The sequence below is a fragment of the Haplochromis burtoni genome, unplaced genomic scaffold (assembly GCF_018398535.1).
Source record: "Haplochromis burtoni strain Fernald_Lab_line unplaced genomic scaffold, NCSU_Asbu1 Contig_458, whole genome shotgun sequence".
In the NCBI taxonomy this organism is placed as follows: Eukaryota; Metazoa; Chordata; class Actinopteri; order Cichliformes; family Cichlidae; genus Haplochromis; species Haplochromis burtoni.
In genome coordinates this window covers 107,309-133,156 of record NW_024582819.1, presented here as the reverse complement: position 1 = coordinate 133,156, position 25,848 = coordinate 107,309, and the positions used below count along the sequence as shown (strand labels likewise).

General features: G+C 41.2%; 1 protein-coding gene across 1 annotated transcript in view; it reads left to right on the top strand.

Moving 5' to 3' along the window:
- Positions 1-25,848, top strand: part of prdm16 (PR domain containing 16) — a gene marked incomplete at its 3' end in the record, with an annotated part of 167,353 nt that overhangs the window by 42,556 nt on the left and 98,949 nt on the right. The window contains 1 exon segment of the mRNA XM_042213585.1: positions 15,137-15,600. Within this exon segment, the coding sequence (XP_042069519.1) occupies positions 15,137-15,600 (464 nt within the window).

Here is a 25,848-nt window from a genome sequence, read left to right as displayed (position 1 = left end):
CCCCAGCTTTCATTCCTCGATCCTGGCCAGTATCATCCCTTCATGAGCAAAGTGGGTTTGTTCCAGCACCAGTGTCCCATGGCTTCACCCATTCAAGCACAGTTGCGCCCTTCTCACCCACTGCCTTCCCCCTTTCCTTCTGGTCATCCCTTAATGGCGTCTTGGAGTGAAGACAAAATTAGGTCACAAAAATTAGGACATTAACTTTGTTTGATTTTAATGTCAAGTCTCATTTTTGGAACTGGGAGCATTTAGAAATCAAGCGCTTCCCCAAAAGGGACTGGCATACACCTTCTAGCCTGCTAACCTTCTTCTAATATATTCTATTATATTCTACTGTTAGCTAAAAAAATGAGGGTAGGCCTTGGTTCTGAAGAATTGAAGTGAGCATTTTTTGGGATATGACTAGGGATTTGGACTTAACTTCAGTTCAACTTGAATGATTTAAAACTTCCCTTAAGATCTTTAAAGTTTACTTAAAACATACTCTGACTAGTCTAGAAGCACTCCAGGCTTGAACTGGGGAAGACTCTAGGCTGTCTTTGAACCTGGAAACAGGTGTGTCTTTCTGCAGGTTGGGTGCAGAGGTGGTGGTGTAAGGAGCTGATACTTTGTCAGGTTAGGACGAATGAAGAAAATGAGTGAAGTGTCATTGACAGAACCGGGGGGGGGGGGGGGGATTAGAGAAAAGTGGGACTATCTAGGGCAGACAGTGTTGAAAAGATTTTTTTTAAAAATGTGAGAAAGTGTCGACAGAAGGTGGATTTCAAGTAAAAGTGCTGCTGTCCCTTTAGATCCAAGCAGCAATCATGCGTCCTGAAAAACATTCTTCACTGAAAGTCTCAAGAGCCCCATTTTCACCATTTTTTACAATGAATAAGATATATTGTTGTACGTAAATTACGATGTGGAGATTGTGTTATGGAGCTTCGACCACTTTGGGTCTTGACCTCAACATCGACCTTCACTCAGCCCATCGGGCCTCTGCACTTCCCCTATCTATGTCACATTGAGTCTGGCATTCTTTCACGTTAGCGCATCGCAGCGCTGCAGATAGGTCTGCCAGACACCTCCTCTTCTCTTCTAGTATCTCTGCAGCACTCACACACATGGTTAATTGGTAACCAGAGTTTATGAGTAGCTGGGAACTCATAGTTTGACGACGCAGTTCGAAGACGCGTGAGATAATATGTCGGCTTTCGGTGAGTTATGATTACACATGTGAATGTTTGAGATGTATGTCTGAGGTATGGTACTGCATGAAATGTGGGTCTGCGTATACGTGTTGTAGTTTGAGGTTCTTTCGAGTTGTGACAGTGCTTCTAGAGAGGGGTGGTAACGGGCTACTTGGGATAATACTAAATATTTGTTTAGTGTTATCATGTGAAGTTCCTTTAAAGCACACGTTTAATTTCCTTCTGCTGAGAAATGCGAACGTCTATAACCGCCGCATGTGCAACACATCCTTTTTTTCGTATCTTTGAACAGTAACTTAGCGAAGGATTCTCTTTTGGACGGAAGTTATTTTACCCCTTTGCCTCTTCAATCAATATCAATAAAGTGTTCTGGTAATCTATTTTTACCCTCCTTCAACAACTCAGAGATCAATACTCATCTGTCATGGTTTCAACGCTGAATGTTATCACTTGTGCTGGAGATTAGCCCGCTGGAGCATCTTATCCTGACATTTTCTGTTAACCTGAGTTATGTAGGTTAGAATCAAAGATCCCTGTCTGTTGCTTATAGGTTATATTTGTCCAGTGATCACATATCAACTTCAAGTAACAGAGAACGATCCCTTAAATATTACCTAAAATGTGGCCCATTTTCTTTCTTTTTTTGTTTGTATTAAGTTAAGAACTTATGAATTTTCAAATTTTCTTTCGACATATCTGAATATTTCTTCCAAGGAATTCTCCGTCAAACTTTAAAAAGCAAGAAAAAAGCAAGAAAGAAAAAAGAAAGAAAAAAGCATTCTTGTTCGAAGGTGTTCCTCTTGTTGTTTTACAATTTATTTTCAATGTGATTTACATAGCGCAAAATCACAACAACTGTTGCCTTAAGGTGCTTTTTATATTGTAAGGCAAAAGCCCAACAGTATTAGAAAGAAATCCTCAACATTCAAACGACTGGTAATGAGCAAGCAAGTGGGAAAGAAAAACTCACTTTTAACAGGAAGAAACCTCCAGCAGAACAAGGATCAGCCCATCGGCTATGACTGGTTGGGGGTGAGGTGAAAGACCAGGGAGCAGAGCGAGGTAGAACACACTGTGATCAGTTCCCTGTTTTGGTCAGCTTTTTTTCTTCTGAGCCTCATGTCTTTAAAGTTGTTAGTTACACAAGGGCTCTTTGCTCTGTTTAAGTATTTTTTGTATCCTTTGTTATAGCGTTTTCCTCTCACTGGTCAGTTAACCTGCCTGGTTAATGGGAGCCTATTACTCTGTCACAGTAGTGAAGACGGTCATCCATATCCCAGACTGACACAGCACCCAACCAGGGCCATCCTTCATCCCATTCTCATCCTTCAAGCCTGACCACTCTCTTCCATCTGTCTGTCAGACCGGGACTTGACCTCTCACCTTTGGAGGCCCGCCCATCTTGTTACCCCTAACCTTCTCTCAATTGTGCCACTGGCCAGCAATGGTTAATGTGTGTGTGTGTGCGTGTGTGTGTGCATCTGAGATCATTTTTTTTCTCAAAACTGTTTCTGAAAGCCTCTAAAAAGGTTTTTGTGATATTAAATAGTTCATTTACACTTAGTTGGATGTAGTTGGAGTAGGATTGGGTCACATCATTTTAATATTGAGTATGAGTTTGTTTTTATTTTTTAATAAACAATAGAACATCAATATCATCTGGTAACAGCTTGAATGTGTTATTATTGGTATTTTTTTTTTATCTGTAGAAGCACCACTTAACTGTAGTCAGTTTATTTTTCTATAGCTCACAAATGCATTCTTCTGACATGTAGATATCTTGAGAATGGCACTATTATGAGAATCAAATTCAAATCAAACTACTTCAAGCAGTGATTTTGGTTTAATGTTGAGTTTGATGTGGCCCATTTGGACCGGTTCAGCATCCAGCCCAATGTGATGAATGGTTCTAGCTAAGGTAGCATCAGTACTCCCTTGCCCTTGTTTCTTCACACACACACACACACACACACACACACACACACACACACACACACACCCACACCACCTCTCACACACACACACACACACACACACACACACACACACACAGCCACTCATTGCCACCAGACCAGCCATGTAATTGATGACAGAGGTCTAACATTTGCAAACCAAATGTGGAAGAGGGAGAAAGAGCAAACTCTACTTCTAACACCTCTTTCTTTCTCTCCTTTTCTATCTCTCTTCCTCCCCACCTCCTCTCACTGTCTATACGCCCACTCTTTCATTAGGCATTTGTCACATTGATATGAAGGGCCAGGGCAGCATTGTGACATGCTCAGAAGGCAGTATAAATATTTGATTAGCTCTAATGGAAATCGTCACAGGGCGCTAATTGCACCACACATTATCTGAGGTGCAGTATCAGCAGCGGACATCCCCTTTGATCCTCCCTCTGTCTGCCCCTCTCCTCTTCCTTTTACCCATCGAAGCCTCTTTATTCCTTTGTTTATGCAGTTTATTTTGGGTCATATGTCATTAAGTGACCTCACCAACCCACCCCTCCTGCCTTCCTGCCTTTTATTGTCACTAGCCTGTCTCGCTGATATCTTTCTTTCAACGCACTGTGACGTCGCAGTCTGCCTCTGCTCTCCTCCTTAACGTATTTGTGTTGTTGTTTCCGTATTTCCTTCTGTGAAGTAGGTGAGGCAAAATAGCGGCAATGGCCGTATGCCCACGGAAATGTATGCACCCACGGGTAACCAGAGGACAGTAAACAGAAGGGAAACCACATAGACGCTTGCTTTCATCTCCAGCCAGTTCAGGACGTAAAACCAGCTATACGGACATGAAATATTACCATGGGAGGGTTATAAAATATAAACGGATATTAATGAAATAAAAATCAATAAATTGCTGGTGCTGGGTATATACTTTCTAAAGATATGATGATTGGATTCATATTTAATACTAATTTTACACAGAAAAAAAATCACAAGTCAGGCTTAATAGCCTGAGAGTCATTTTTTAAAACAAATTGAAAGTCCATATTTTAACCATGTTTTTGTGTAGCTATTCCAGTAAGAATCAACTCAGTTTTTCTTGCACCTGTCACCACTCAGCTCAGTAAATGTGCTCGTTCATTCTGGCTTCAAGCCTCCATTTACTTGTTTACTTCCAGTGTTGCTTTTAATGCGAGCAACTCTGTTTTGTTTTGTTTTTTGTTTTTTTTATGGCTGCTTCTAATGCACACGCATTACAATTTATTTTCTTAACACATCCTTCCTTAACCTTCGTTCTGTTTGTGTTTACTTGTTGTTATTTACGGTGCGTCTCCAGCAAAGATCTGTGACATTGTTTGCTGTCGCTCCCCTTTCTTTCTCTCTTTCTCTCACCCTCCCTCAGACGCTTCCATTTAGCCAAAGACAAAACAAGTTAATTAGATCGGAAGTGCGGGCCCATCAATGGGGAATCAGTATTCAGATCAAGACCTTGTCTGGACACAAACAGCAGGAAGCCAAACAAGACCCCAGTGCTGCTGAATGGGAGGACGGGAGAGGGAAAGAGACACGGAGAGAAACAGAGAGAGTGTGAGAGCCTGAAGTTGGTAGGGTGAATGGGGGCAAAATGCACTGTTTGGCTAATTCTGTTGTATCTCTGGGTTCCCTTTCATATTTGTGTGCCTGAACAACACTACAAAGTAACACAAAGTTAGTATTGTTTTGTATCATTTTGTATTTGTATTTTTTAACGCTGGTTCTAAATTTGTTTTTTTGTGAAGTTTGGTCTCCTTCTTACCTTGCTCTGTTATTAAGCATTGTGAACTTGACTTGTTTATAAAGTTGGCCACTTCCACCTTACAATTAAGCAAGATGCTAATGCATGCTGCTATTGTTAGGACACTCTGAATAGCATTGAAGGTCAGTAATGTAACTTTTAAACACAATGACAATGACCTGATTCATAGTTTGTAAGCTTTTAGCATTATCCCCCAAAAAACAAACATGGCGATTGCTGTACTCTAAATGTAAGTAGGTGTTCAGTGCAGGATATGTAGCGTGTTGCTACTACACTACATATAAAGGAACGTATGCATTTTTGTGAAGACATTGTTAGCAAATATGGTAGCACATACAGCAGCAGATATAAAGATGGGGGAGAAGCAGGGAGACGAGCGAGGAGAAGAAAGTGGAAAGGGGAGGGGGTGGGAGGTATAGCTCCCATTATCTCGTGCGGAGGTCCACCTGAGCTAAAGACAGTCATTTGTTCCCGAATCGACCTGTCGACCCCTCCTAATTACCAGCCAATTATTTCCAAATGGACCCGTGTTCACCCCACACCCTGCGCACTTAAAGTGGAGAGGGACAAAATTGCCTGCCTCTGTCTTTTTCATTCTCTCCATGTCTGCCTAACCCTGCCTTTCTTTTACTCCTCTCTCTCTCTTTTTTATTCATTCAGAAGTATTTTTGCACTTATCGTTGCACTCAGTTGCCTAGCCATATCTCACACATACGCACACACACACACACACATGGTGGTTGTATGTGTGTTAATTAAGAGTCGTAATTATGGAAGGAAGTGACACTCGACCTGTGTGTATGCATGTGCTGGCGTGTGATGCATGTGCATAGGTATTTGATTTCAAGAAACAGGAAACATTTTGATAAATCCATTTTTTTTGCCACATGCGTGCATGCCTAGAAACACAGCAAAGAAGTGAGATAGAGTACAGGGATGAGAAGCAGTCACCTAAGCACATCATATCTGCATTATGTATTTATATTCTCTCTTCTCTCCGGCACCGCTCAGTCTCAGCCAGCTGATGTGTATCGATGGGTCTGGCATTCAGGAGCCACCCAAAGGAGAAGAAGTCTGTGGCTATGTTCCCAGAATTCTTTGTGGTTGGCCTCCATTGTTCTCAACCACTTGTATACAGTATTGTCAGACTGATTGTGAGCCTCCGCTTGCGCTCTCTCTCTCACTTCGAGGACAGCTAAAAAGCGAGTCGAGCAGAGGAGGGGGACGGAGGTGAAGTGGATGAGGAGGAAGGGAGCAGTAAGCATTGTGTCCCTCGCTTGCCATTCTCCTGCCTTCCCATCTGTTTCCCTCTCTTCCTTCCTGTTTCTGTGGGATAGTGAACAGATTAGTAATAACACCGCCACCGCTCCTAATAGGGGAAGTCATGGTCGGGAAATATGATGGATAGGTTTGAGATATCATCTGGCTGAGTGGTGCAATAGTTTTGAACTCTGACACCTAGCTGCTTGCTGAATTACTTTGATCACTTTGGTGGTGTTTTTTCACATTTTTACTAACTATATCAAAGACGCCTGACTGCATCTCCATTTACAGTACACGGGATGAACATGTGACACGCATAATTTTCATTCTCTAGTCCTCTCTAGTCCATTACTTGATGTCATTAGCATCCTTTAAACAACTAAAATAAAACGTGACCTATTAGAGGCTTCGGAGAACCATTATTTACTGAAGGTATTGCTTTAGCTTTCATACTTACATGTCTTTGTATCCCTATATAACCTGTTCTTTTCCTATGATATAAATCCTATTGAGTACTAGCTTAATAGCCCGACAGGGATCATTTGGCTTCATTTGATCTAAACTAATATGCATATTGAGGAAAGTTCACAGTTACATGGCTTAATGTGTCTGTGTGTGTTCTGCTCATAGTGGGCAGAGACGGAGCTGCGTACCGGCCTCCTGGCTGAGTTTGAAGCTAAGTGGATTAGCATATCTCCCATGTCAGTTCCATTCACTGTGACAGCCTGATGACATGGGACTGTGTGATGGCCGTGACCCACCTGACGTCCAGAGCTCAGGTCTCCCAGCAGGTGGTCTTAGTCTGGTAGTGAGGGAGAAAGCAGGAGTGAAAGATGAAGGAGTTCTCATTCGTTATTAGAGTAGAGATGGACAGCAAACATAACTTCCTGCAAAGCTCTGGGTAATTTCTTGGCTTTTCTATAAGTCTATTAAAGCCTGGTCTTATTTTATCTACATTATATGCCATTTAGTAAATGCAAATACAAATTGATAATAGAAGCATTATGTATAGTTTGCATTGGATAATGCCCTTCCTACAAATTTTAAGGTAGATGACAATAACAAATGACAATATATATATTTGCATGTTGCATGCTCTCTAAGGCTTATATGCAATTATGTGTTTTATACAGTCTTGTAGGATGCACAGCACTACACCACAAGCAATGGCTGATAATATTAAAAGTTTAGTTTAATTAGTTTATTTTTACAGTGGGACAACTATATTACATCAACTGCTCAACACACCTCACCATTTATAACCTTAGCTGGTTTGCAATGCCCGTCCCTATCTGGGCCTTTAAAACGCACACAAAAAAAATCAATAAGGTGTACAAACTATATAAGAGGTGCACACATGTATATGTACAATTTGAATTCAGAATTACAGTGTAGTTACACTGCATTATGACTTTGACTTTAAACAGGAATCCTTCAGCAGCTCCACACATTCAACTCCATAAGAGCTGATAAGCTTTAACCTTGAGTACATTTGCTTCGCCGTAGTATAAATAACCTACTTTAACTGTTCAATAACAGAACACTAAAGTTAAACATATTCAAGTGCACAGAGACTGAGTGCTGAATTCTGTTGCTCACATCAGCCTTTTGTTTTTTCTGCTGCACCGTCTTCTCTTCATCTTATGTCCCTTGTGTCTCTCACACCTCTTCTTTTCCATATCTTTACATTTCTTTCTCCTTCCCCAAAGACCAAGAGTCTCCCTTGACCCTTGTAGTCATCCTGCGCTCACTCTCATACTTTTCGCCCACCACCTCCATTCCCTTCCTCCTCCTCCTCCCCCACCAGAGTCTCGCGCCGGCCTAGCCAGGCAATGCTAACACTTTTGTCAGGGTGATTAATAGCATGCTCGATTGTCGTTAATTCACTGGCTAATGACTGGAGGGAGCGAGAAAAAGAGAGGAGCAGGAGCAAGGCTAAAGAGTAATAGACTGATGTATCGGTGTATGCTGCGTCCAGTCTGCCAAACCACACTGACTAACACAGACGCACACTCAGCATGCACACACACCCAAGTGCATCCATGTCGGCTAAGAAATCTGTTGGCCATGAATTCCCTCTCTAGATTTTCATCTAACTATGATAATCAGGCAGGTCAGGATATATAGATATTACTGAGGTGGACGCAATGCGATATTGACCAAGATCCAGTAAGATTTTATTGAAATCAGTGTAAAAAAGTGTGATTATTATTTCACATTTTACACATTAAAGACAATATAAACCCATCCTAAAATAAAAAGTTAAACTGAATAAAGTGCCCTGCTTCGAAAAAATACATGCACACATACAGACGCACAAGTCAAACCTCTCTTTTCCCTGGTTAATTAGAATAGATGGGTTTGTTCTGAACACTGTCTGCCTTGGTACTCCCCTAGCTGCTGTCTGGCCTCCCGAATGGCCTGCTAAATGAAGCTGCACAAGAAGTGGGTGTAGGGACTCTCTCTCGCTCTCTCTCTCTCACACACACACACTCACACACAGACACACACACCTAGAGACTCACATATAGAAACGGAAAAAGAGATCGACAAAGCACAGTGCAAGAGTCTGTTCCTGAAAAGTGGAATCTTTGAAAGCAACCATACGTTCTGTTATTCTGTTGCCTTAGAAGTGACGTTTTTTGATACATTAAATAAAAACTGCGATAAATTATTTGCCTCTAGATTTGATTGATTTCTATTACTTCTGTGGATAGTGACTGTGCTGACTACCTTCCACCGGTAGTGAGGATGTCTTCATAAATCAGACTCACCTTTAGATCTCAGTGAAGCTGTAAAATTAATTCAAGAATTGCTTTCCATGGTGGTGAAAATTTGACTGTGGCGTTTGACATTCAAACTTTGCTTCACCGCCTTGTTTGTGCGGATGTGCTCTGAGTGTTGACGATGACTCTGGTTTGGTCCCACTGTCCTCCAACTGGCTCCTTCATTCAGTAGCCTCGGAGGATTGGAAATATAAAACATTTAGCAGTTACGCTGATTTATCTTAGCGCCGACTTTGGCGTCCTGTTTAGCAATGCAATGGTCTGATACATTAAAGTAATGAGAATAGTTTTCTTCTGCCTGAATTGTTTGTTATTGATTCTGAGGCTCAGTTTAAAATAGCTGATTTAGGTGGTCTCGGTTATTGTGACGTGTAAATGTAAAGGGTTTTGCTTAGTTTTCGCTGTTAAATCATGTGTAGACTATTCACTGTTGTTTGATTCCTTCTTTTCACCTTCTTCTTCTTTTGCACTCAGTATTCTTCCTGTTTTATCCACCTCCTTTCTTCCCCCTTCTCCCTCCTCTCTCCATCCCCACCCCCTGGGTGATGTTTGCAACTCAATTTGGCAAATGTAACTCAATATTGATTATTATTAATATTTATCATGTTTGTGAACATGTTTTCCTAGTGCTATTAATCTGCCCTGTTAATAAATGTCTGCAGCAGCCTGGTCCCCAGGCTCCCCTGGGACTACAGGGCCACTACACACACTTATACACGCACACGCAAAAACACACCTGCTCTCAGCTGCAGGAGGTTGCCTGCTGTCTCCTACTTGCCTGGAGGCTTGATCTCAGTGTATACACACACTCACACATGCACTTTATTGGAGGATGGAATGGCTCTGGGCTGCTCAGCACAAATGACACATCAATACATCAGCCATGTTGTATTGATGCTACACACAAACATAAAAATGCACACTCACTCTCTCCATTCTGAGCTGCAGTGACCAAAGACTTCTAGCCTTATAGTCATAGACAGTAAGTGATGAGACTCAGACAAAGAGACACCAATATTAAAGTAAATGTTCTAAATTCTGCCAAAAAACAAGGTCATTGGTTCAGGATGCGTGGATTTGAACCTTTTAAGAAATGGAAATTAAATTTCAGTTTTGTTCCCACGATATTTTAGTCGTGTTAGCGCTTAAAGAAATAAAAACCACCCACTTTTTTACCACACTTTTCGTCAATGACATAAGCATTGTAAACTGTGGCTTGTAAAAATGCAAACTTAATAATAAAATAATTAAGTCCTATAGTTTGAGTATCTCTTTGCTGAGATTGTTGCAAAGCAAACAATCCCAGTATATGTTGCTGTCGGATAAATTCTTTATTATAGTTATTATTGTTATTGCGTAATTATCTGCAGCATTACATGAGCAACCCTGTGGAGGGGAAATGGGCCTTCAGATGGTGCATTGGCCTTTTTCTCTCTTTCTTTTTCTTTCTGTCTTTCTTTCCTTCTTACTTTCCACCTATTCCAAAGTAGCTGTGTTGTAGTTTTAAGTGTTGCTTGGAAATGCTCCCTGGTGCTTTTACAAGGGGAAACAGTGTGGTGTTCTTGCTCGGAGAGGCTTTCTCATATTGTAGATGATCGTGCCCCCAGTGCTCGCTCACTAGTTCCACCCACATGGAAATGCACAAACCTTCTCCACTGAATGCCCTCCTTTGGCCGCCTCGTCACATGCTTCCATTTACACGTCATTTTGGATATATGGTACCCCAGTGTCACTGTGGAAAAAATCCCTATTGTACACTTTTCTTTCTTTCTTTCTTTCTTTCTTTTTTACTGCTCACTCTTTCTACCTTTTAATTTGTCCCTGTTTGATTTTTTACAGCTGCATCCCTCCTGTTTTAAATAGGGAAGTGGGGGTGGTGGGTGGCGGTAGTGGTGGTGGCGGGGGACTCTCTTTGTGAAGACAGAATCATCAAAAGCCTTACTACAGAGGAACAGGTACCAATATCGCTCTGTAGCCCTGTGATGCAGCTAAGTGGGACCACATTGACACAATATAGTGGCACAGGCAGCAGATTACACTTGGCTTTGCACACTGCCCCACATGCACACAGTGCTCCCACATCAAAATGTTTGGTCATTTATTGCTCAACCACCTAGCTATTTTTCATATCTGTCATGGTCCACACAGTCTCCCTCTTCCTTGATTTTTTTAAAAAATGTTTTCATTCAGCAGACGATCTTTTCCCCCCATATTTGGAGTCTCTGCTGAATTTTGCATAGTTTTGCCTTTCCCCTGGATATTGTCTTTTCATCAGTGGCTGGCTTTCTTTTTGAATTAAACCAGATCAATTTACGGCCAGCCAAAAGATGCAGTCTCTGTGTGTACTAGAGAAGGCAGTGAGAGAAATAGGATTTGTGTGCTTTATAATGGCCATCAATGGGACACACACACACACACACACACACACACACACACACACCCACACACACACACACACACACACACACACACACACACATTTTTTTCCTCTCTCTTTTAATGTTATCATAGCCACAGCCATGACCTCACCATGCTGCTTATACACCTGGCTCTGAATAATCGGGCTATTTTTGGCATCTGTTCTATCCTGTACTGTGCAGTTCTTTTTCTGTTCAATATGTGTATCCCTTCCTAACAAGAAAAAAATGAACCTTTGAGCAACAGCTTTACAAAGATTTGTAATTTTTTTTTTATTTTCACTAAAGGCATGACTGCTTACTCTGCAGGAAATTAGCTGGTCTTTATTATATGCATTAGCTCCTTTCTCAGAATTCGTGTATGCCGTCAGTGTTGTTTCCTCCTGCTCTTCAGACTACATCGATAATACCGTTCAGTCCATATGCCACAAGGCACATGTGTTTGTGTGCGTCCAGGCAGACGGCAGAAAATTACTCCAGATCTCTATCTTTATGCATTTAAGTCTAGAGTGCTCTGATTAAACACAACCACAGAACAATTTGCCTTTTGCAAGGCCCTCCGATTAAACCGCTGATTTTCAGCACCGTGTCAAGTTATTTTGCTATGGCAACGCTGATTACAATGTTATCAGCATTTCATATTTTATTATTTTTATTAAAAAAAAAATCCTCAGTAGCTTCTTCTAATCTTGAACGGAAAGAACATGTTTTCTTTAATATCTTGTGCTATTGTTGTTTCCTTGTTGTTGCAATAAATAGTTGATGGTGTCAGATGTGTACTTTAGGCTAGTGACTGTAAATGCTATATCGGTGTCATATCTTGTTCTTTCCCTTTGACATGTAGTAATTATGAGATATCATCTTTACCTACAACACCATCTGATCTCTTGCGCATGTGTTTTGAGTACAGTAACAGCTCCTTCAGTTGCAAACAGATGTGTGTTTGTGTGATACCCCGCATCTGTTCATACGTGCCCTAAAATCTTTGTTATTGCAAGCCATGCTACAAAGCAAAGAGCTCCGTTTATGGCATGCATTTACAATTTATCAAATAAATGGGATGCCTTCATGTGGCCTGTGCCTGGCTCTCAGGCAGAGCAGAGTAGTTTTCCACTGGAATAACAGCCGCTGAACAAGCAGCCTATTGTAGCCATGGCCAGCACCGGGACCCCCAAGGTGCGAATTAATGATTGACCCCTGATGTAATCAGGATAAATAGCTCCCCGTAAAAGAGAAAGAGATGGCGTAGGGGAACAGAGAGAGAAAGAACAACATAAGGAGCCAGGGAGAGGAAGGCACTATCTGGCCTGGGTGTTTTTTAAGAAGCCCTTAGGGAGGTGAACCTAACATCTCTTTCTGGGACGTTTGAGACCCAGAACTAACACACAGCTGTTTAAAAGCAGCTCAGTCATCAGTTGCTGGACTCTTTGTCTTTTCCTCTTTGTTTTCTTTCTCACCCTTCGACTTATGAGCCTGCATTGTTTTCTCATTTGCACTTTCTTTTTTTCATCATCAGTTGAACATGGTATTACAGAATGGCAAAGAACATTCGTCTCTGGTCTCACATGCTTTAAAAAAAATTGTTTTCTTTTTAGGAATTAACAAAGTTACGACTGAAAGTTGAACATGTTTAATATCACACCGTGTGGTTTACTGCACCATGCGTCTCACAAAAGATGTTTTGTTCATTAAGATTAACTTTTATTTTTCTTCCCTTCTCTTTGTTACTCAATTATTTGACGTAGCGATCTGTGCATTTTGTTGTTCATAGGGGCTCTTAAAGCCAAATGGTATTTAATAGATTTTCCAAGGCTGTCTCTCTGCTTGTCAAAATTGCTCTCAATGGGTCAAGTGCCAGTGAGAGTGGGGGAGTGAACAGAAAGAGAGAGAGGGAGAGACGGAGTGAAAAAAAAAGTTTAACAGTCTGAAAACACTTTTGATTGTGTGGAAGGAGCAGCAGATAGAGCTGAGTTATAAAACTTTAATTGATCTGTGAAAAGTGGAAGCTACTGCTGGCTCACATGTTCCAATGCTTAATTGCACGCCTGGTCTGAATCCCCACGAAACAGTGATCATTAAAAAACGGGTTTCTTTCCAGTCAAAATCACTGGGATGACGCAAAATCACTAATAAAAGGCTGACTTTTACTGCTTCAGCTTTATGTGATAAGTTACCCAAATGTATGTGGACAAGCTGCAGGTTTGCCAGGCTCTGAAAAGCCCTCGTCACATGCTTCCAAAGTTTCACATTTCGCATTTTAAAGTTACATGTCTAATTACAAGATAGCAAAAAAAGGTATCCACTGCACATTGTGTGCTTTTCTACACTTTCTGTAACAACAGTTTTGTTATTTGGATTCCCTAACAGCATATTCTGCCTGTATTTCTCTGCCTTTCTGACCTGACATAACACAGAAACAGCATTTTAGAATGAATAAACTCACGAAAATAAAACATCCCAATTGTTAATTGAATTCAACTTGCATCATTTTTTAAATTAAAACCTCTCATTACAAAATAATATACTTCCACACACTAACAAGCACATTTTTAAAATGTCATGTTGCAGTTCCAGTTAAAACCTGGGCAGCGACGACAGGCTTGGCAGCAGGCTAGATGGAGGTTAGGAGGGGGGAAAGCGCTTGATTGGAACCACTCCTGCTGTAATTTTGGGCCTAGTTGGCCTGCTGATTGCCAGTCCCTGTGTTTAGATAGTAAAACTACAGTGGTACTTTGACTTAAGACACCAGGACTGTCTAGAGAGGGATCACAAAAAGACGTGTATAGATGTGCTTAAGAAAACACAGAGACACAAACAAATAGGTACAGATCTGTTGAGGGCTGGATTGAAAAATGTGCATTTATTTCATATTTGTAAGCTTTCTTCTCCCTTGATGCCATTGGTCCTGATTCAAATTCCAATGTTATGCTATTTACGAAGGAAAATTATTACACATCTCAGCTTTACTAAAAACTTGATATGCCGTACTAAAAGGCCTCTACTCAAAAACAGCCTAAGGGAATGATACTCACCAAAAGGCTCTAGTGCATACAAACTTTCATTTTACATAATAAATGCCTGAATTATATAGTATGAAAAACAAAATCATGAAATTTGAAGTTACCAAAACCATACTTGCTGTTCTTGTTTTCACTCATGTCAGAATGGTGGGATCCTGGAGCGCCGGCATAGTCATGTTGTCAGGTCTTAGATGTGAAAATAATAATGGGCGACGAGGCCCACCAGGTCAATGATAGATATAACGAATTATTTGTAAGATGAGTCCTGGCAGGACGTGGTGGCCATGATTAAACTGAGAACTATTCCCACGAAGGACTTGGCCACTATCTCTGTGTTTCTGGCTGTTCTCAGATAACCTCTGGAAAATCAGTGAACTAAGCATTTTGTTGCTGAAGCCAGTCAGATGGATAAGTATGACTTTCTGAGGACCACTAAATTTCCTCATTGTGCTGTGTGGTTTGCCGACAATTTAGAGGTTAGGACATTGAAGTGCATTTTGTAACTTAAGGCCAAGAACTCCTTGCATGTGTAGTATGCCACTGGGTTTGGAAATATGATTTACAGTATTTCAATTTCTGTCTTCAATTCCAGGGAAGCTATTCACATAGATTTATGGCTAAAACCAGATTTTCTCTTCCCGTCTATATAGCTGGCATGGAAATCCAGGAGGTTACACATCCTTTGTGACATCTCTGTGTGTGTCTTTGTCTCGTAGATGACAGTGAGCCAGTGGACAGCATGTACGACACAGAGGCTGATCTGCCAGGTTTAGCGGCTGGCAGCGGAGGTGGCGCCGACAGCCCAGAAGACGACGCAGAAGACGGCATCATCAACATGTCCCCCTTGCCCTCACCGACTCCCTCCCATCCAAACAGCAACCACCACCACCTGCTACACTCCCATATCTATGCCTCCCACCACCACCATCTCCACAACAATAGCAGCAGCAGCAATGACCAGGACTTCACCACACCCAAGGAGGGCTCGCCCTATGAGGCGCCTGTCTACATTCCTGATGACATTCCCATTCCCAGTGAACTGGAGCTGCGGGAGTCCTCTGTGCCCGGTGCAGGTCTGGGTGTATGGGCAAAGACCCGCATAGGTGCTGGTGAGAGGTTTGGTCTGCACAGCACAAAGCATCATGTGGCCACAGGCAAAGACAGTTCCTTTGGATGGGAGGTAGGAACTATCACAGGTTCTCTGTGCAGTCATTATAGTTGCTGTTCTTTTAATTAGTTTTATTTTATTTCACATAAACTGTGGGTCCCTTTTAATCCACTACTGGTAACGCAGTACAACACAGTAAGACACGGAGCTAAATAGACGTGAAGAAAGTAACTAAAGCAATGAGGCACTTTTCAGATTTTACATTTCCTCAAGAGAATCTGTCTCATCACCATAGATGCCCATTCTGTTTCCATCATGTGTAGGATTGGACCTCATCTTTGATTGTCGCATACACTCAAAGTCATACGCACACAACACACTTATCCAGAATTCCGGCAGAGCAACGTAGCAATGTCAAATGGAAAAATCTGGCTGATTAGCGGTGGTATCAGCTTTTCTGGGCGTCGGTCTGAAGCGAGCAGACTCATTTGGTCACGGCATCTGATATGGAAATGGAAGAAGCGTGGCCCAGTGCGGTGGCGGCATATTGAACTATTAATTTTCATTTCAACATGACATTAGAGGATATTGAAGTTGCTTCAGTAAGCTCATTAAGGGAAAAAAGAAACTCCTGGTCTCTGTCTCTCTCCGTCTCTGTCTCGCTTTCTCAAATGCCTAATTAGAGGTGAAATATGCTGGCCTGCTTTTCGTTTCACTGACTCTTTGACTGTTCGTTTTTCAGGAGGACGGTCATTCACGTAGTCTCATATTACATTCATACATAACAAAGGATAGAAGCTTGGACAAGTTAATCATTGGAACATCATTTTGAAAAGGGCAGGATGTGATTGAATTGGACACCAGCAGCTGATGGGCACAGTTAAAAAAACTTTAACCAACAAGGCAGGGAATTTTTTTGAGAATGTTGCCGTGGTTTCATGCTTTATACTATGCAATACATAGTTCAAATGTTAAAACACCTGGCTCATGTTGATAAAATACCGTCAAAAAACCAGTCAGATGAAAATTATCTAGATAAATTAACAAAAAAATCCCATCATAGTTTCAGTCTGAAGAAGTCTTTTTTTCAGCCACGTTTTCTTCTCACCAGTTGTAGGAGCATGCAGACGATTAAAACACTCAGGCACACGCTATGTGGCAGTGTGCCAGGGTGAACATATTCCTTTTTAAACTTTGTATTATGGCCAGCCATTTGGGGTGCAAGAGGCTTCTCTCCAAAAGCTACACACTCCCCACAGCGCTCATGTTTTCTCTCAGTTTTCCCTCCTCCTTCCTTTTTTTCTCCCCAGACACCCGGCTAATGCATATTCATCAGCATAGCTTCAGCTCTTTTGCTTTAGGACGAGGCTGACTTAAGCTCTAAAGAGAAACATCCACACATCCCCACCAAAGTGCCCTGGCAAAAACACTCGCACCTGGCCTAAAAAAGGAAGAAACTCAGCAAATTTTACACTCTGTCTACTCCTTTAAAATTCAATTCAATTTTATTTATATAGCACCAAATAACAACAAAAGTCGCTTTATACTGTACAGTAGATATGAGGAACATACAGTATATCTCAGCATGTTGAAGGGTATTACGAAGATAGTTTTCTGTTCATTTGTCAGTTTCAGTTTCATAAGCCACCCGGAAAGGTATGTATGCGAACACAGCCAAGACTCAGCTGATGCTGGAACGTTTTGGCGTTTTGTGACATTTTCAATATACTCTTTCTAGATCAGTATGCATGTTGCTATTAGCCTGAGGTCAGTTTTATTTCTCTTCAAGGTAAAATCTTTGATCTCTGCCTCCCAACCTGTCAAAAGGGAACAATAATTCGATCTTCTCTTCTTTCTCCTTCTGAATAGCCATTGGAGGACTGACCCTGGCTCAGGGTGTATTATTTTTTAAAGATATCCTGTCTGGGCTGTGGGCTGGAAATCTTCAGAGGCTCTTCTCTCCCAGACTCTTATCACAGATAGTCATAACAGTCAGCCTGTTGATAGTCATCAACAGACTCCCTTAGGAGTCCCATACACCCCATTTCTCCCCCCTTTCACCATCTACTCATCTACTGCCCCTGGTCTTAGACAAATAGACAGCCGAGGGAGTGACAGAACCTTGGCTAAGTACAGAAAGATGTAAGTGGACACGAGAAGACTTGATGCTTTTTGATAGAGGGAAACCGTAAAATGCAAAACCCCAAAATGTTTCAAACAACATCAAAAATGCAGGAAGAAAACACGAATGTTCGTTAAAGGTCTGTTGTGTGTCGTAACAGTCCCCTTCCAAAACACAGTGATGTGCTATGAGAGATAATAGGAGAAGTCACCCGAGACCTTTGTGTGTGATAGTATCTAACCAAGACCTCATATGTTAGAACTCAGCAGGTACTGTGACAATTTAGATCAAAAGCTGAATGTAATTATCAGAGTGATTATCTTTGCATAACTGTGCTTCCACTTTATCTAAAAATTAGTAAATTCATGATGTTGGGTGAACCCCAAAGGCATCACCGCTCCTCCCCAAAACAATCTTGGTTTCTTCTTGATGACAGCCTAATTTTAAGTTATAGAATTATGTAAAACTCAAAGGATATTGATTAAACTGTAAGTGAAGCCCTGTCAATCCTAAGAATACAAAATTGCTAAAATTGCAGTCACAAGGTTTTCACCCATAAACAGTGATATAATCCATCTGCAGCAGCATTGCTGCATCCAAAACAGCTTAAATACACTGTCTACATTTTTGTGGATTTTTGACTTTATTTTTTATTTGTTCTTTTTTACTAAGACTGGCAATAACTCATCATGTTGGCTTTGTAAGCTCTGTGGTCTACCAGTGAACCCAAACAGCTCAGTCACATGCTCGATGCTTTAGTGCTCTCTGGATCTCTGAGTAAAAGCTTAAGATGGGTGCAGAGAAACACGGAGTAATAGAAAGAGAGAGTGAAAGGTTAGGAACAACAGAAAGAAGAAAGGGAAAGGCAGAGAGGAAGCCTGCTATTGTCTGTCCTGGGGCACTGGGAACTGGAAGAGGTGTTAACTCAGACTCATTTTAGTGAGACGGACAGCTCAATCTAAGAGCTGCTTCGCTGCAGGCCATGGCCATTCTCTTCTGTCTCAGATGCCCTCTCTGGGCCAGCACTGAGTCATCCATTTAAAAACCATTATGCTCCCCCTTTAGCTAAACATGATAGAACGCCAGAGCCCCAGGTCCACCTTATGTGTGTGTGTGTCTCTATCTGGTTGGGTGTGTAGGACTGCTAACCCCTGAGGATAGGAAGGCAAGCAGAGAGAGGCAAGGCCCACAGAGAGTCCAGTGTAGGGATCTAACTGTCAGAGCGACTGCTGCTATTATCTAACTGGTAGATTGGCTTGACTTGTCTATTGATAGAGACATGTCGCCATACAGTAGCTGGAAGTATTGTGTTCTTCACTGATTGGCACTGACTAGACTGTATGATCATACTCCCGTAGGTGCTCAGATGGCAGGAGGCATATGGGCAACACATCTGTGGTTGTTTTTGGCAGCCACGCATGTTAATAAAAAATTTACATTTACTATAGAGCTAGGAAAGCTACTAACAGTGTTCCATATAGAAGTCAAGAGATAAAAGGTTAAAAATGCAACTTGACTTTGGTCTTTAGGAAAAAAAAATACATAAAATCAAATCGCTGTTTGTATTATGAACATTTGTTAAGAAAACAAACCGTGCGACCAAGCCCTTTCAGTGTGATATTAATGGTGTTTGCACATTCTCCTTGCCCTGTGATCACTGGGCGTATCTTTGCACCTCTGAATCATGGCTTTTAAAACTCACCTATTAGGTTTGTCTTTTCTCTCTATCTTTTGTTTCTCCAGATTGTGCTTGCTATCTCACCAAGTTTTTGCGTGAAGGTCACACATCAAACCTTGCAGCACATTCTCACCAACTTTGCGAAGACAGAGTCATTTGCTTGTCTGTTTGCTACCATTTAATGATCATGTAATTAGCTGTTGTTGATGTTCTGGCTTATTAAGTTTAAGGGATTTAAATATTTCACAGTGGAATACATTAAAGAGGATTATTGTGCATTTTTACATTTTGATATGCGCATTGATGTTGACCCTTTGGACAAAGTCAGCGCATATTTTTTGACATATAGAAATGTGTGCTTTAGAGTCCATTTAGTGGACCTTGGGATGACTTTGTTGCCAGGCAAACTTCCTTCTCCCTGTCCGTCATTCTTTTTCTGTTTACTTTTTGTGGGGTGATTTTCCATATCAGTATCATTTATCCAGTGATGTGTGGAAAGAGGTGAAAAGAATGCTAGCTCTTCTGTTTAGCCAGTTATTGACTTAGTGATAGGCTAAGTCTTCTGGCGGGCACTATAATGTCGCCTACGTCCTACGTGACAGATACCCATCCAGCTATGGCAGGATGTATCTCCCTCACCATGTGTCAGGCACTTAATAAATCGTGTCACAGCTCACTTCTTTATTGTTCATAACCTAATCGCTGAGCTAAGCTAAGACCTTCTTTTCAAATGCTTTGGAGGAGAAGTCCTGGCGCACCCTGACACTTATCTGTCCCGACCCACTTCTTGTGTCTTGAAGTGTTTGCTTGGCTTTTGTGTTTTGCCCGAGGAGGGCAGATGGCCAAGTTCTTATGCCCCACAGGGCACTCAAGGTGCAGTTTGCAGCTTGTCTGATCTGTTTGCCTTTCACAGGAAGGTGTTCGTTATCTTGATGTTTACCCTTAAGGTGACTGGCACTGAGCTGATAGAGCAAAAACTGCCTGACTCTACCTGAGGACAGCAGACACATCAAGCAAAAGGATAATGTGAGTGTCACGGCACTTGTAAAGGTGTGGAGGTGGTTTATTAAACACAAAATAAAAATAGACAAACGACAAACAGAGAATGAACTAAACTATACTGGGAACAACTAACTACTGAACACGAACCAGAACACGAACCTGAACATGAAGGAAGATAGACGATGGTATATGATGGTGACCATGTAGGTTATTGTCTGGCAACTCTTCATGTAAATATATTCATTATCATGTCTTTTAGTTATCAAATGAAGACCATGCTCTGAGAACCATGTGGCCTTGAGCTGAAAGTACTTCTTAGCTGGAATAATGGCAGACCATGTTAGCTTCATCTCCTCAGATTTTGCTTTGTTGGAAAGTAAAAGGGAGTTATATTTTTAAATTTCACATCCTAATAACTCATCAAGAAAAATAGCCGCTAATATCATACAGTTATGAAGCTAGTTGTGACTAACATCTTCTGTCTTACAACAACTATTATCAATGCATTTTGGGGAAACTAAATTTTACACAGCAATGGCACAAAAAACATAAAATTATTGATTAGAGACTACTGATTCTAGATTAGTTGTAAAACACATATTGTTGAGTTTTGCTACATTAAATCTTTGCCAAGGATCTCTAGTAATTATTGTTATTTTTAGAAGAAAGTATTCCCAACATTTAATAAAGCAGTGAAAAAAAAACATAATACTGAATTTTCCTGCTGTAATTAAAAATAATTGCAATATTGAATCTTTTGATCCAAGGAGTGTTATTAAAACCTCAAGATTCTGAAAACTATACATATATACAAAATTGCACATACAGTTTTCGTGATGCTCATATGAAATCATTTGTTAACATAAGGAGTTAGTTTAGCACACGTGCCTACAGTCCCACATCATAATGAAAGGGATATCAATTCTGTGGTTTCTAATAACAGTATTGACCAACACTATGTGGTTTTCTGTCGTCGTTATTTGACTTTGACAGAAACCCCAAGTTTACACACGGAGCAAAAACACCAAAGAGAGAGAGAGTGTAACACCACAAGTCCTGGGCCTGTGCTGTAATATCTTCCATTCAGATTCATTTTATGTAGGTTTTAAACATGCCATTAGCCAATTTAATCCAATTTTCCCAGCTTTCGGAGCACTCCAATGGAACAGATTCCGTCTAATATTAAACATATGGTATCCGTTGCCCCTGGAAACGCCACAGCAGAGCAGTTTTTTTTTATAGGGACCTGTTAAAGACAAGCCTCCTGTGTCCCAGTGCAAACCATTATCAGTTATGTTCAATGAACATTGTAATTGATAACGAGGAAGCAGGGCAGCAAATTAAATGTCAGGTTTGATTAGAAGCCTGATGCCTTATCATTTGTTCATAACTCGTTGCCAACATCTGTTAATTAGTTAATAAATTAATCAGCTGGGCTCAGATGAAAAGTGGACGGGCTCCTGAGGAAGTACACAGGGCAAAGTCATCTATCTTTGAAGGAAGTAGAACTCAACAAATATTGTCTCAGGGATTTGGACTGTTTTTACTTGGTCACTGGTTTCAGACCTCAGCCACTTGAGCCAAGCAGTCTCAGTGGATCCTCTTGTTTGCCTGAACAATCTCCTCACACATTCACACCACAGTGCTATCTTTTATTACGTGAGGCTTCCTTTTGCAGTCATGCTTTAAACTTTAATTCAAAAACCCTCACATCAGGGCATCAGTAGTCTGTGGTGAAGCACAGGTAACTGCCGTCCAATCCTCTCCTGACCCGCTCTTTCACTGTGTTTTCAGAGGAACCCCATCGTTCATCATTCCTCCGATGAATAGTCCCATCAGTTACAGCCTCGAGGCAGAAGCAGACAATGACACTGTTCTTTGCTTCACTGGAAGATGATGACATTTGTCAAATGCTGTTTTTGTTGGTATTTAGAATTATGCTCTTCTGAAGAAATGGCCTTCTGTGCTTTCAGAATTTTTGCTTGTCTACAGAAGACGAGGTGCGAGTCCTCCAATGCGAGACCATTGCTGGTTCAAGATCACTCACTTTCTTTCATTTTCACTCACTTTCCCCCTTTCTTTCGCCCTCGCTCTCCATTTAAATCTCAATCCCTTATGCTGCTTAACATTTCTGTGACTCAAGCTGGAGGTGGTGACCTAATAATCAGGTTCCCGTGGCTGTTGTGATTACCATTTTCCATAATCAGATACACAACATGGCCCAAACGCCTTAGCTGTAGGAATACTTATTTTCATTAGCTTCTTAAGGTTCCTGTGCTGTACTGTAGACCTCGGTGCATGAAAAGTCAGCCTTGGAGGAAAATGAAACACACAGCTGTGCCTTTTAATTACTTTTTATTAGGTGCAAAGACTAGCCTTCTACACAGTGTGTGTCTTTGTCAGAGTTAAACAGGAGTATAAAGATCCCTCATGAGCATATGATTGACCATAGAAGGAGATGTAGGACTCGTATTGACCAGTAATTTCATTATGAAATAAAAAAAAAAGGTTCAGTTAACTTTTCTGTTCTCTGGTTTTGCAAGTGTTTTTGCTTTTAAGATCTTCAGAAAAATATTGATATTAGTCTGGGTACGTAATGCAGTGTGATTTAACACATATATGTACAGCCATGAAAACTGTACAAAACTACCTAGTAATACATCCACACAAGCATAAAGAGGCAGAGCCAGGTTAAAAAAAAAAAACCTTCTCCAAAGTTTTTCTTTCCTTTACTCAGTTACGTAGCATAACAGGGTAGAGTTAGAAGCAAAGCACCATGACGACATTAGATCTGAAAACAGTGTTGAATTATTGAAGTGTCAAACATGCTCGGACTTCTTTACTTTGGAAAGTCTCTGGAATCACTTCGGTGATTTTTTTGCTCATTTTTTCCACTACTGTCATTTAGAGCAAGACCCGGCATCTTGTCAGCATGAGACAACATGGAGGTTTTGACAGAATCATGATTTATAGGCACCTGTTCAGTGCGTCTTGTGCATGCAGATGTTCATGTCCACATTTCTGTTAATTATCTTGGGCACTGGTCCATCCTCCTAAAATCACAATTCTCCCAGTAAAGACAAGATCCCCTAAGCAGTTTGTTTTAACATCTTAATTTAGTGTGCGATCTGTTGTCAAGATGACAAATAACATTTCAAATAGAGGGTTCTCAGACATTTAATTGATAATTTTATCCCCTCATTTGATTTATTTGCATTCTTCTGAAAACCAGTCATTGTAAATCTCGAGGTTTGTTGTGCATTATGAAGCTCGAGTGCAGTTGTGTGGTCGTTAATGTTTCTTATTGTCCTCATCTGAGAGCAACTACACAAATGTAGAACAGACTGAAAATAGCTTTGACATGTATTGTTAAATATTGAGTGATTTGCAGCTAGAAATGTTTATGAAGGAACTCCCTGCTTGTTTGTCTGGTAAATTTGGCCTTCTTTAACCAGATTGATTCATCATGGCTGAAACCTGAAGAAGGGTTGGTGTTTTCAGTGAGCGTGAAGACAATCAGCCACGTGAAATTAAATGTACTTATAAAGACACTTTCACTTTCATCAGTTTTTGAGGTCGAAAATTGTTACCAACAGAGGAGCAGACACAGAAATAAACTGCAAGTGGAGCTAACAAAAAAATAAGCAAATGAGCACAAATCTGCTGAGTTCTGTTAGCTGAGTTCAGTTTGGATGTCTGCAAAGAATGAGATGTAGCTTGCCATCACCAGTGTGTGAATGTGTGTGTGAATGGGTGGATGACTGGATATGTAAAGCGCTTTGGGGTCCTTAGGGACTAGTAAGGCGCTATATAAATACAGGCCAAGAAAGGGAGGCTGAAAGAGGCTAACTTGGCTTGTGCAAATCTTCTTAATGCTCCGAGCGGTGTACTGCAAGCCCCTTGGTCCTCCTGTCCTTGATAAATGTCATATGATTCTGCTCTGTGCCACTCTGTCTTGAGAGGAGGTGACCTGATGTCGGTGCAACTGGTACACAGTGGTACCGAGCATGCCACCTCAGAAGGCTGGATAAAGAAAACTGCAAAGGATTCTGCTTCTCTGAGACGCTAATAGGTCTGAGCCATGTGAAGTTAAGCAATTATGCCAAACAACAGAACAAATGCAAAGCACTGTCATACTGCTGGAGTTTGGGACTGTGTGGCCTTAGGTGCACATAATACCAGCATTCAACTTACAGGACAGTCATTTGGAATTGCAATCTGTCCAGGTTTAACTACTTCCATAATAATAAAACATTCAAATTTTTAATACGATTAAACAGGTGATTTAAAAAAAATAGAGAGAGACTTATTATATAATATTATGTTTGCTTTTATTTTATTGAGTTCTTTGTGTTTCTGGTGACAAAGCTTGCTCCCCTCTGCTGGCCGAGACCTCACAGTGGCACTTTCTGATGCCAAGTGCGAGTGTTTATAATGTGCAGCTGACCATGTTTCTTCAGAGAGAGTGTCAGACTTTTTACTACTGTAGAGACACATACAGTGTGTACAGTGCAAGAGCATGCCAACTAATGCACAAAGCACTCACACATTTTTCACATATGCACACGAAGCTTACCAAACTACTCAAGTAACACAAGTCAGCACTTTTCTAACCCTTAGTCTTCTTCTTCTCCTGTGGAGTGGGCTAAGTGGGACAGGAATCCCACCATAACTTGTTTTTTTTTTAACACTATCCGTTCAATTTTCTGTCACCCCCTTTTTTGTTGCTTTACACCTAATTGTGTAAGTTTCACATCTCGTGTTGAGCAGGACACTTAAAACACTTATGTCCAGTTCTAATGCTCACAGGTAGGAGACTGCGGTCTCCTTTTACATGCCATTGTACTGTCGAGTGTTAATCTCTGTGCTTTCATGTGCTTTTATGACAAAATACACGACACGCTTTAATTATACCAAGATTACACACTCAGATCTTTTCTTTTGTGAGTCATTGATTTTTCAACCTTCTTTCTCAACCTTACACGGCCTCTTGCGCTATTTCTCCTCCTTTTCTTTCTGCTCCATCCTCCTCTTTTCCTGCCCTCCGGGGTCCCAGTGCTTCTAATTCGGCCTTATCAGTGAAGTAATTTAGCTGCCACAGCTTGGGTTTCTGTCGCGCGGCGAGTGGCCCCATTGTCCTGCCCTGCTGTTGCTGAGATAAACCCTCAGATTGAACAAAGTCCGCGCTGACCTTTACAAACTCCCAAATCTCACAGTGTATACCCCTCCAACAGAGATTCTCTCTACCTCAAGGCCTTTTCTTTGGGTGGCAGGGCTTTGGACACATCAACTGGGAGGAGGAAGGTGAAGGAGGGTGTGTGCGTGGGTATGTGTGTGAAAGAGTGAAAGTGTGTGGGGTTAGGGTGGATTGAGTGAGCGTGAGATGGACAAGGAAGAGGGATTAAGATGGCTGACTGAGCCTGTCTATATTTCCAATGGCACTTCGCTCTAAGAGGGAGGCAGAGAATAGAAAAAAATGCACTGCAAACAAAGCATTCAAGTGTGCATTTTACAGACT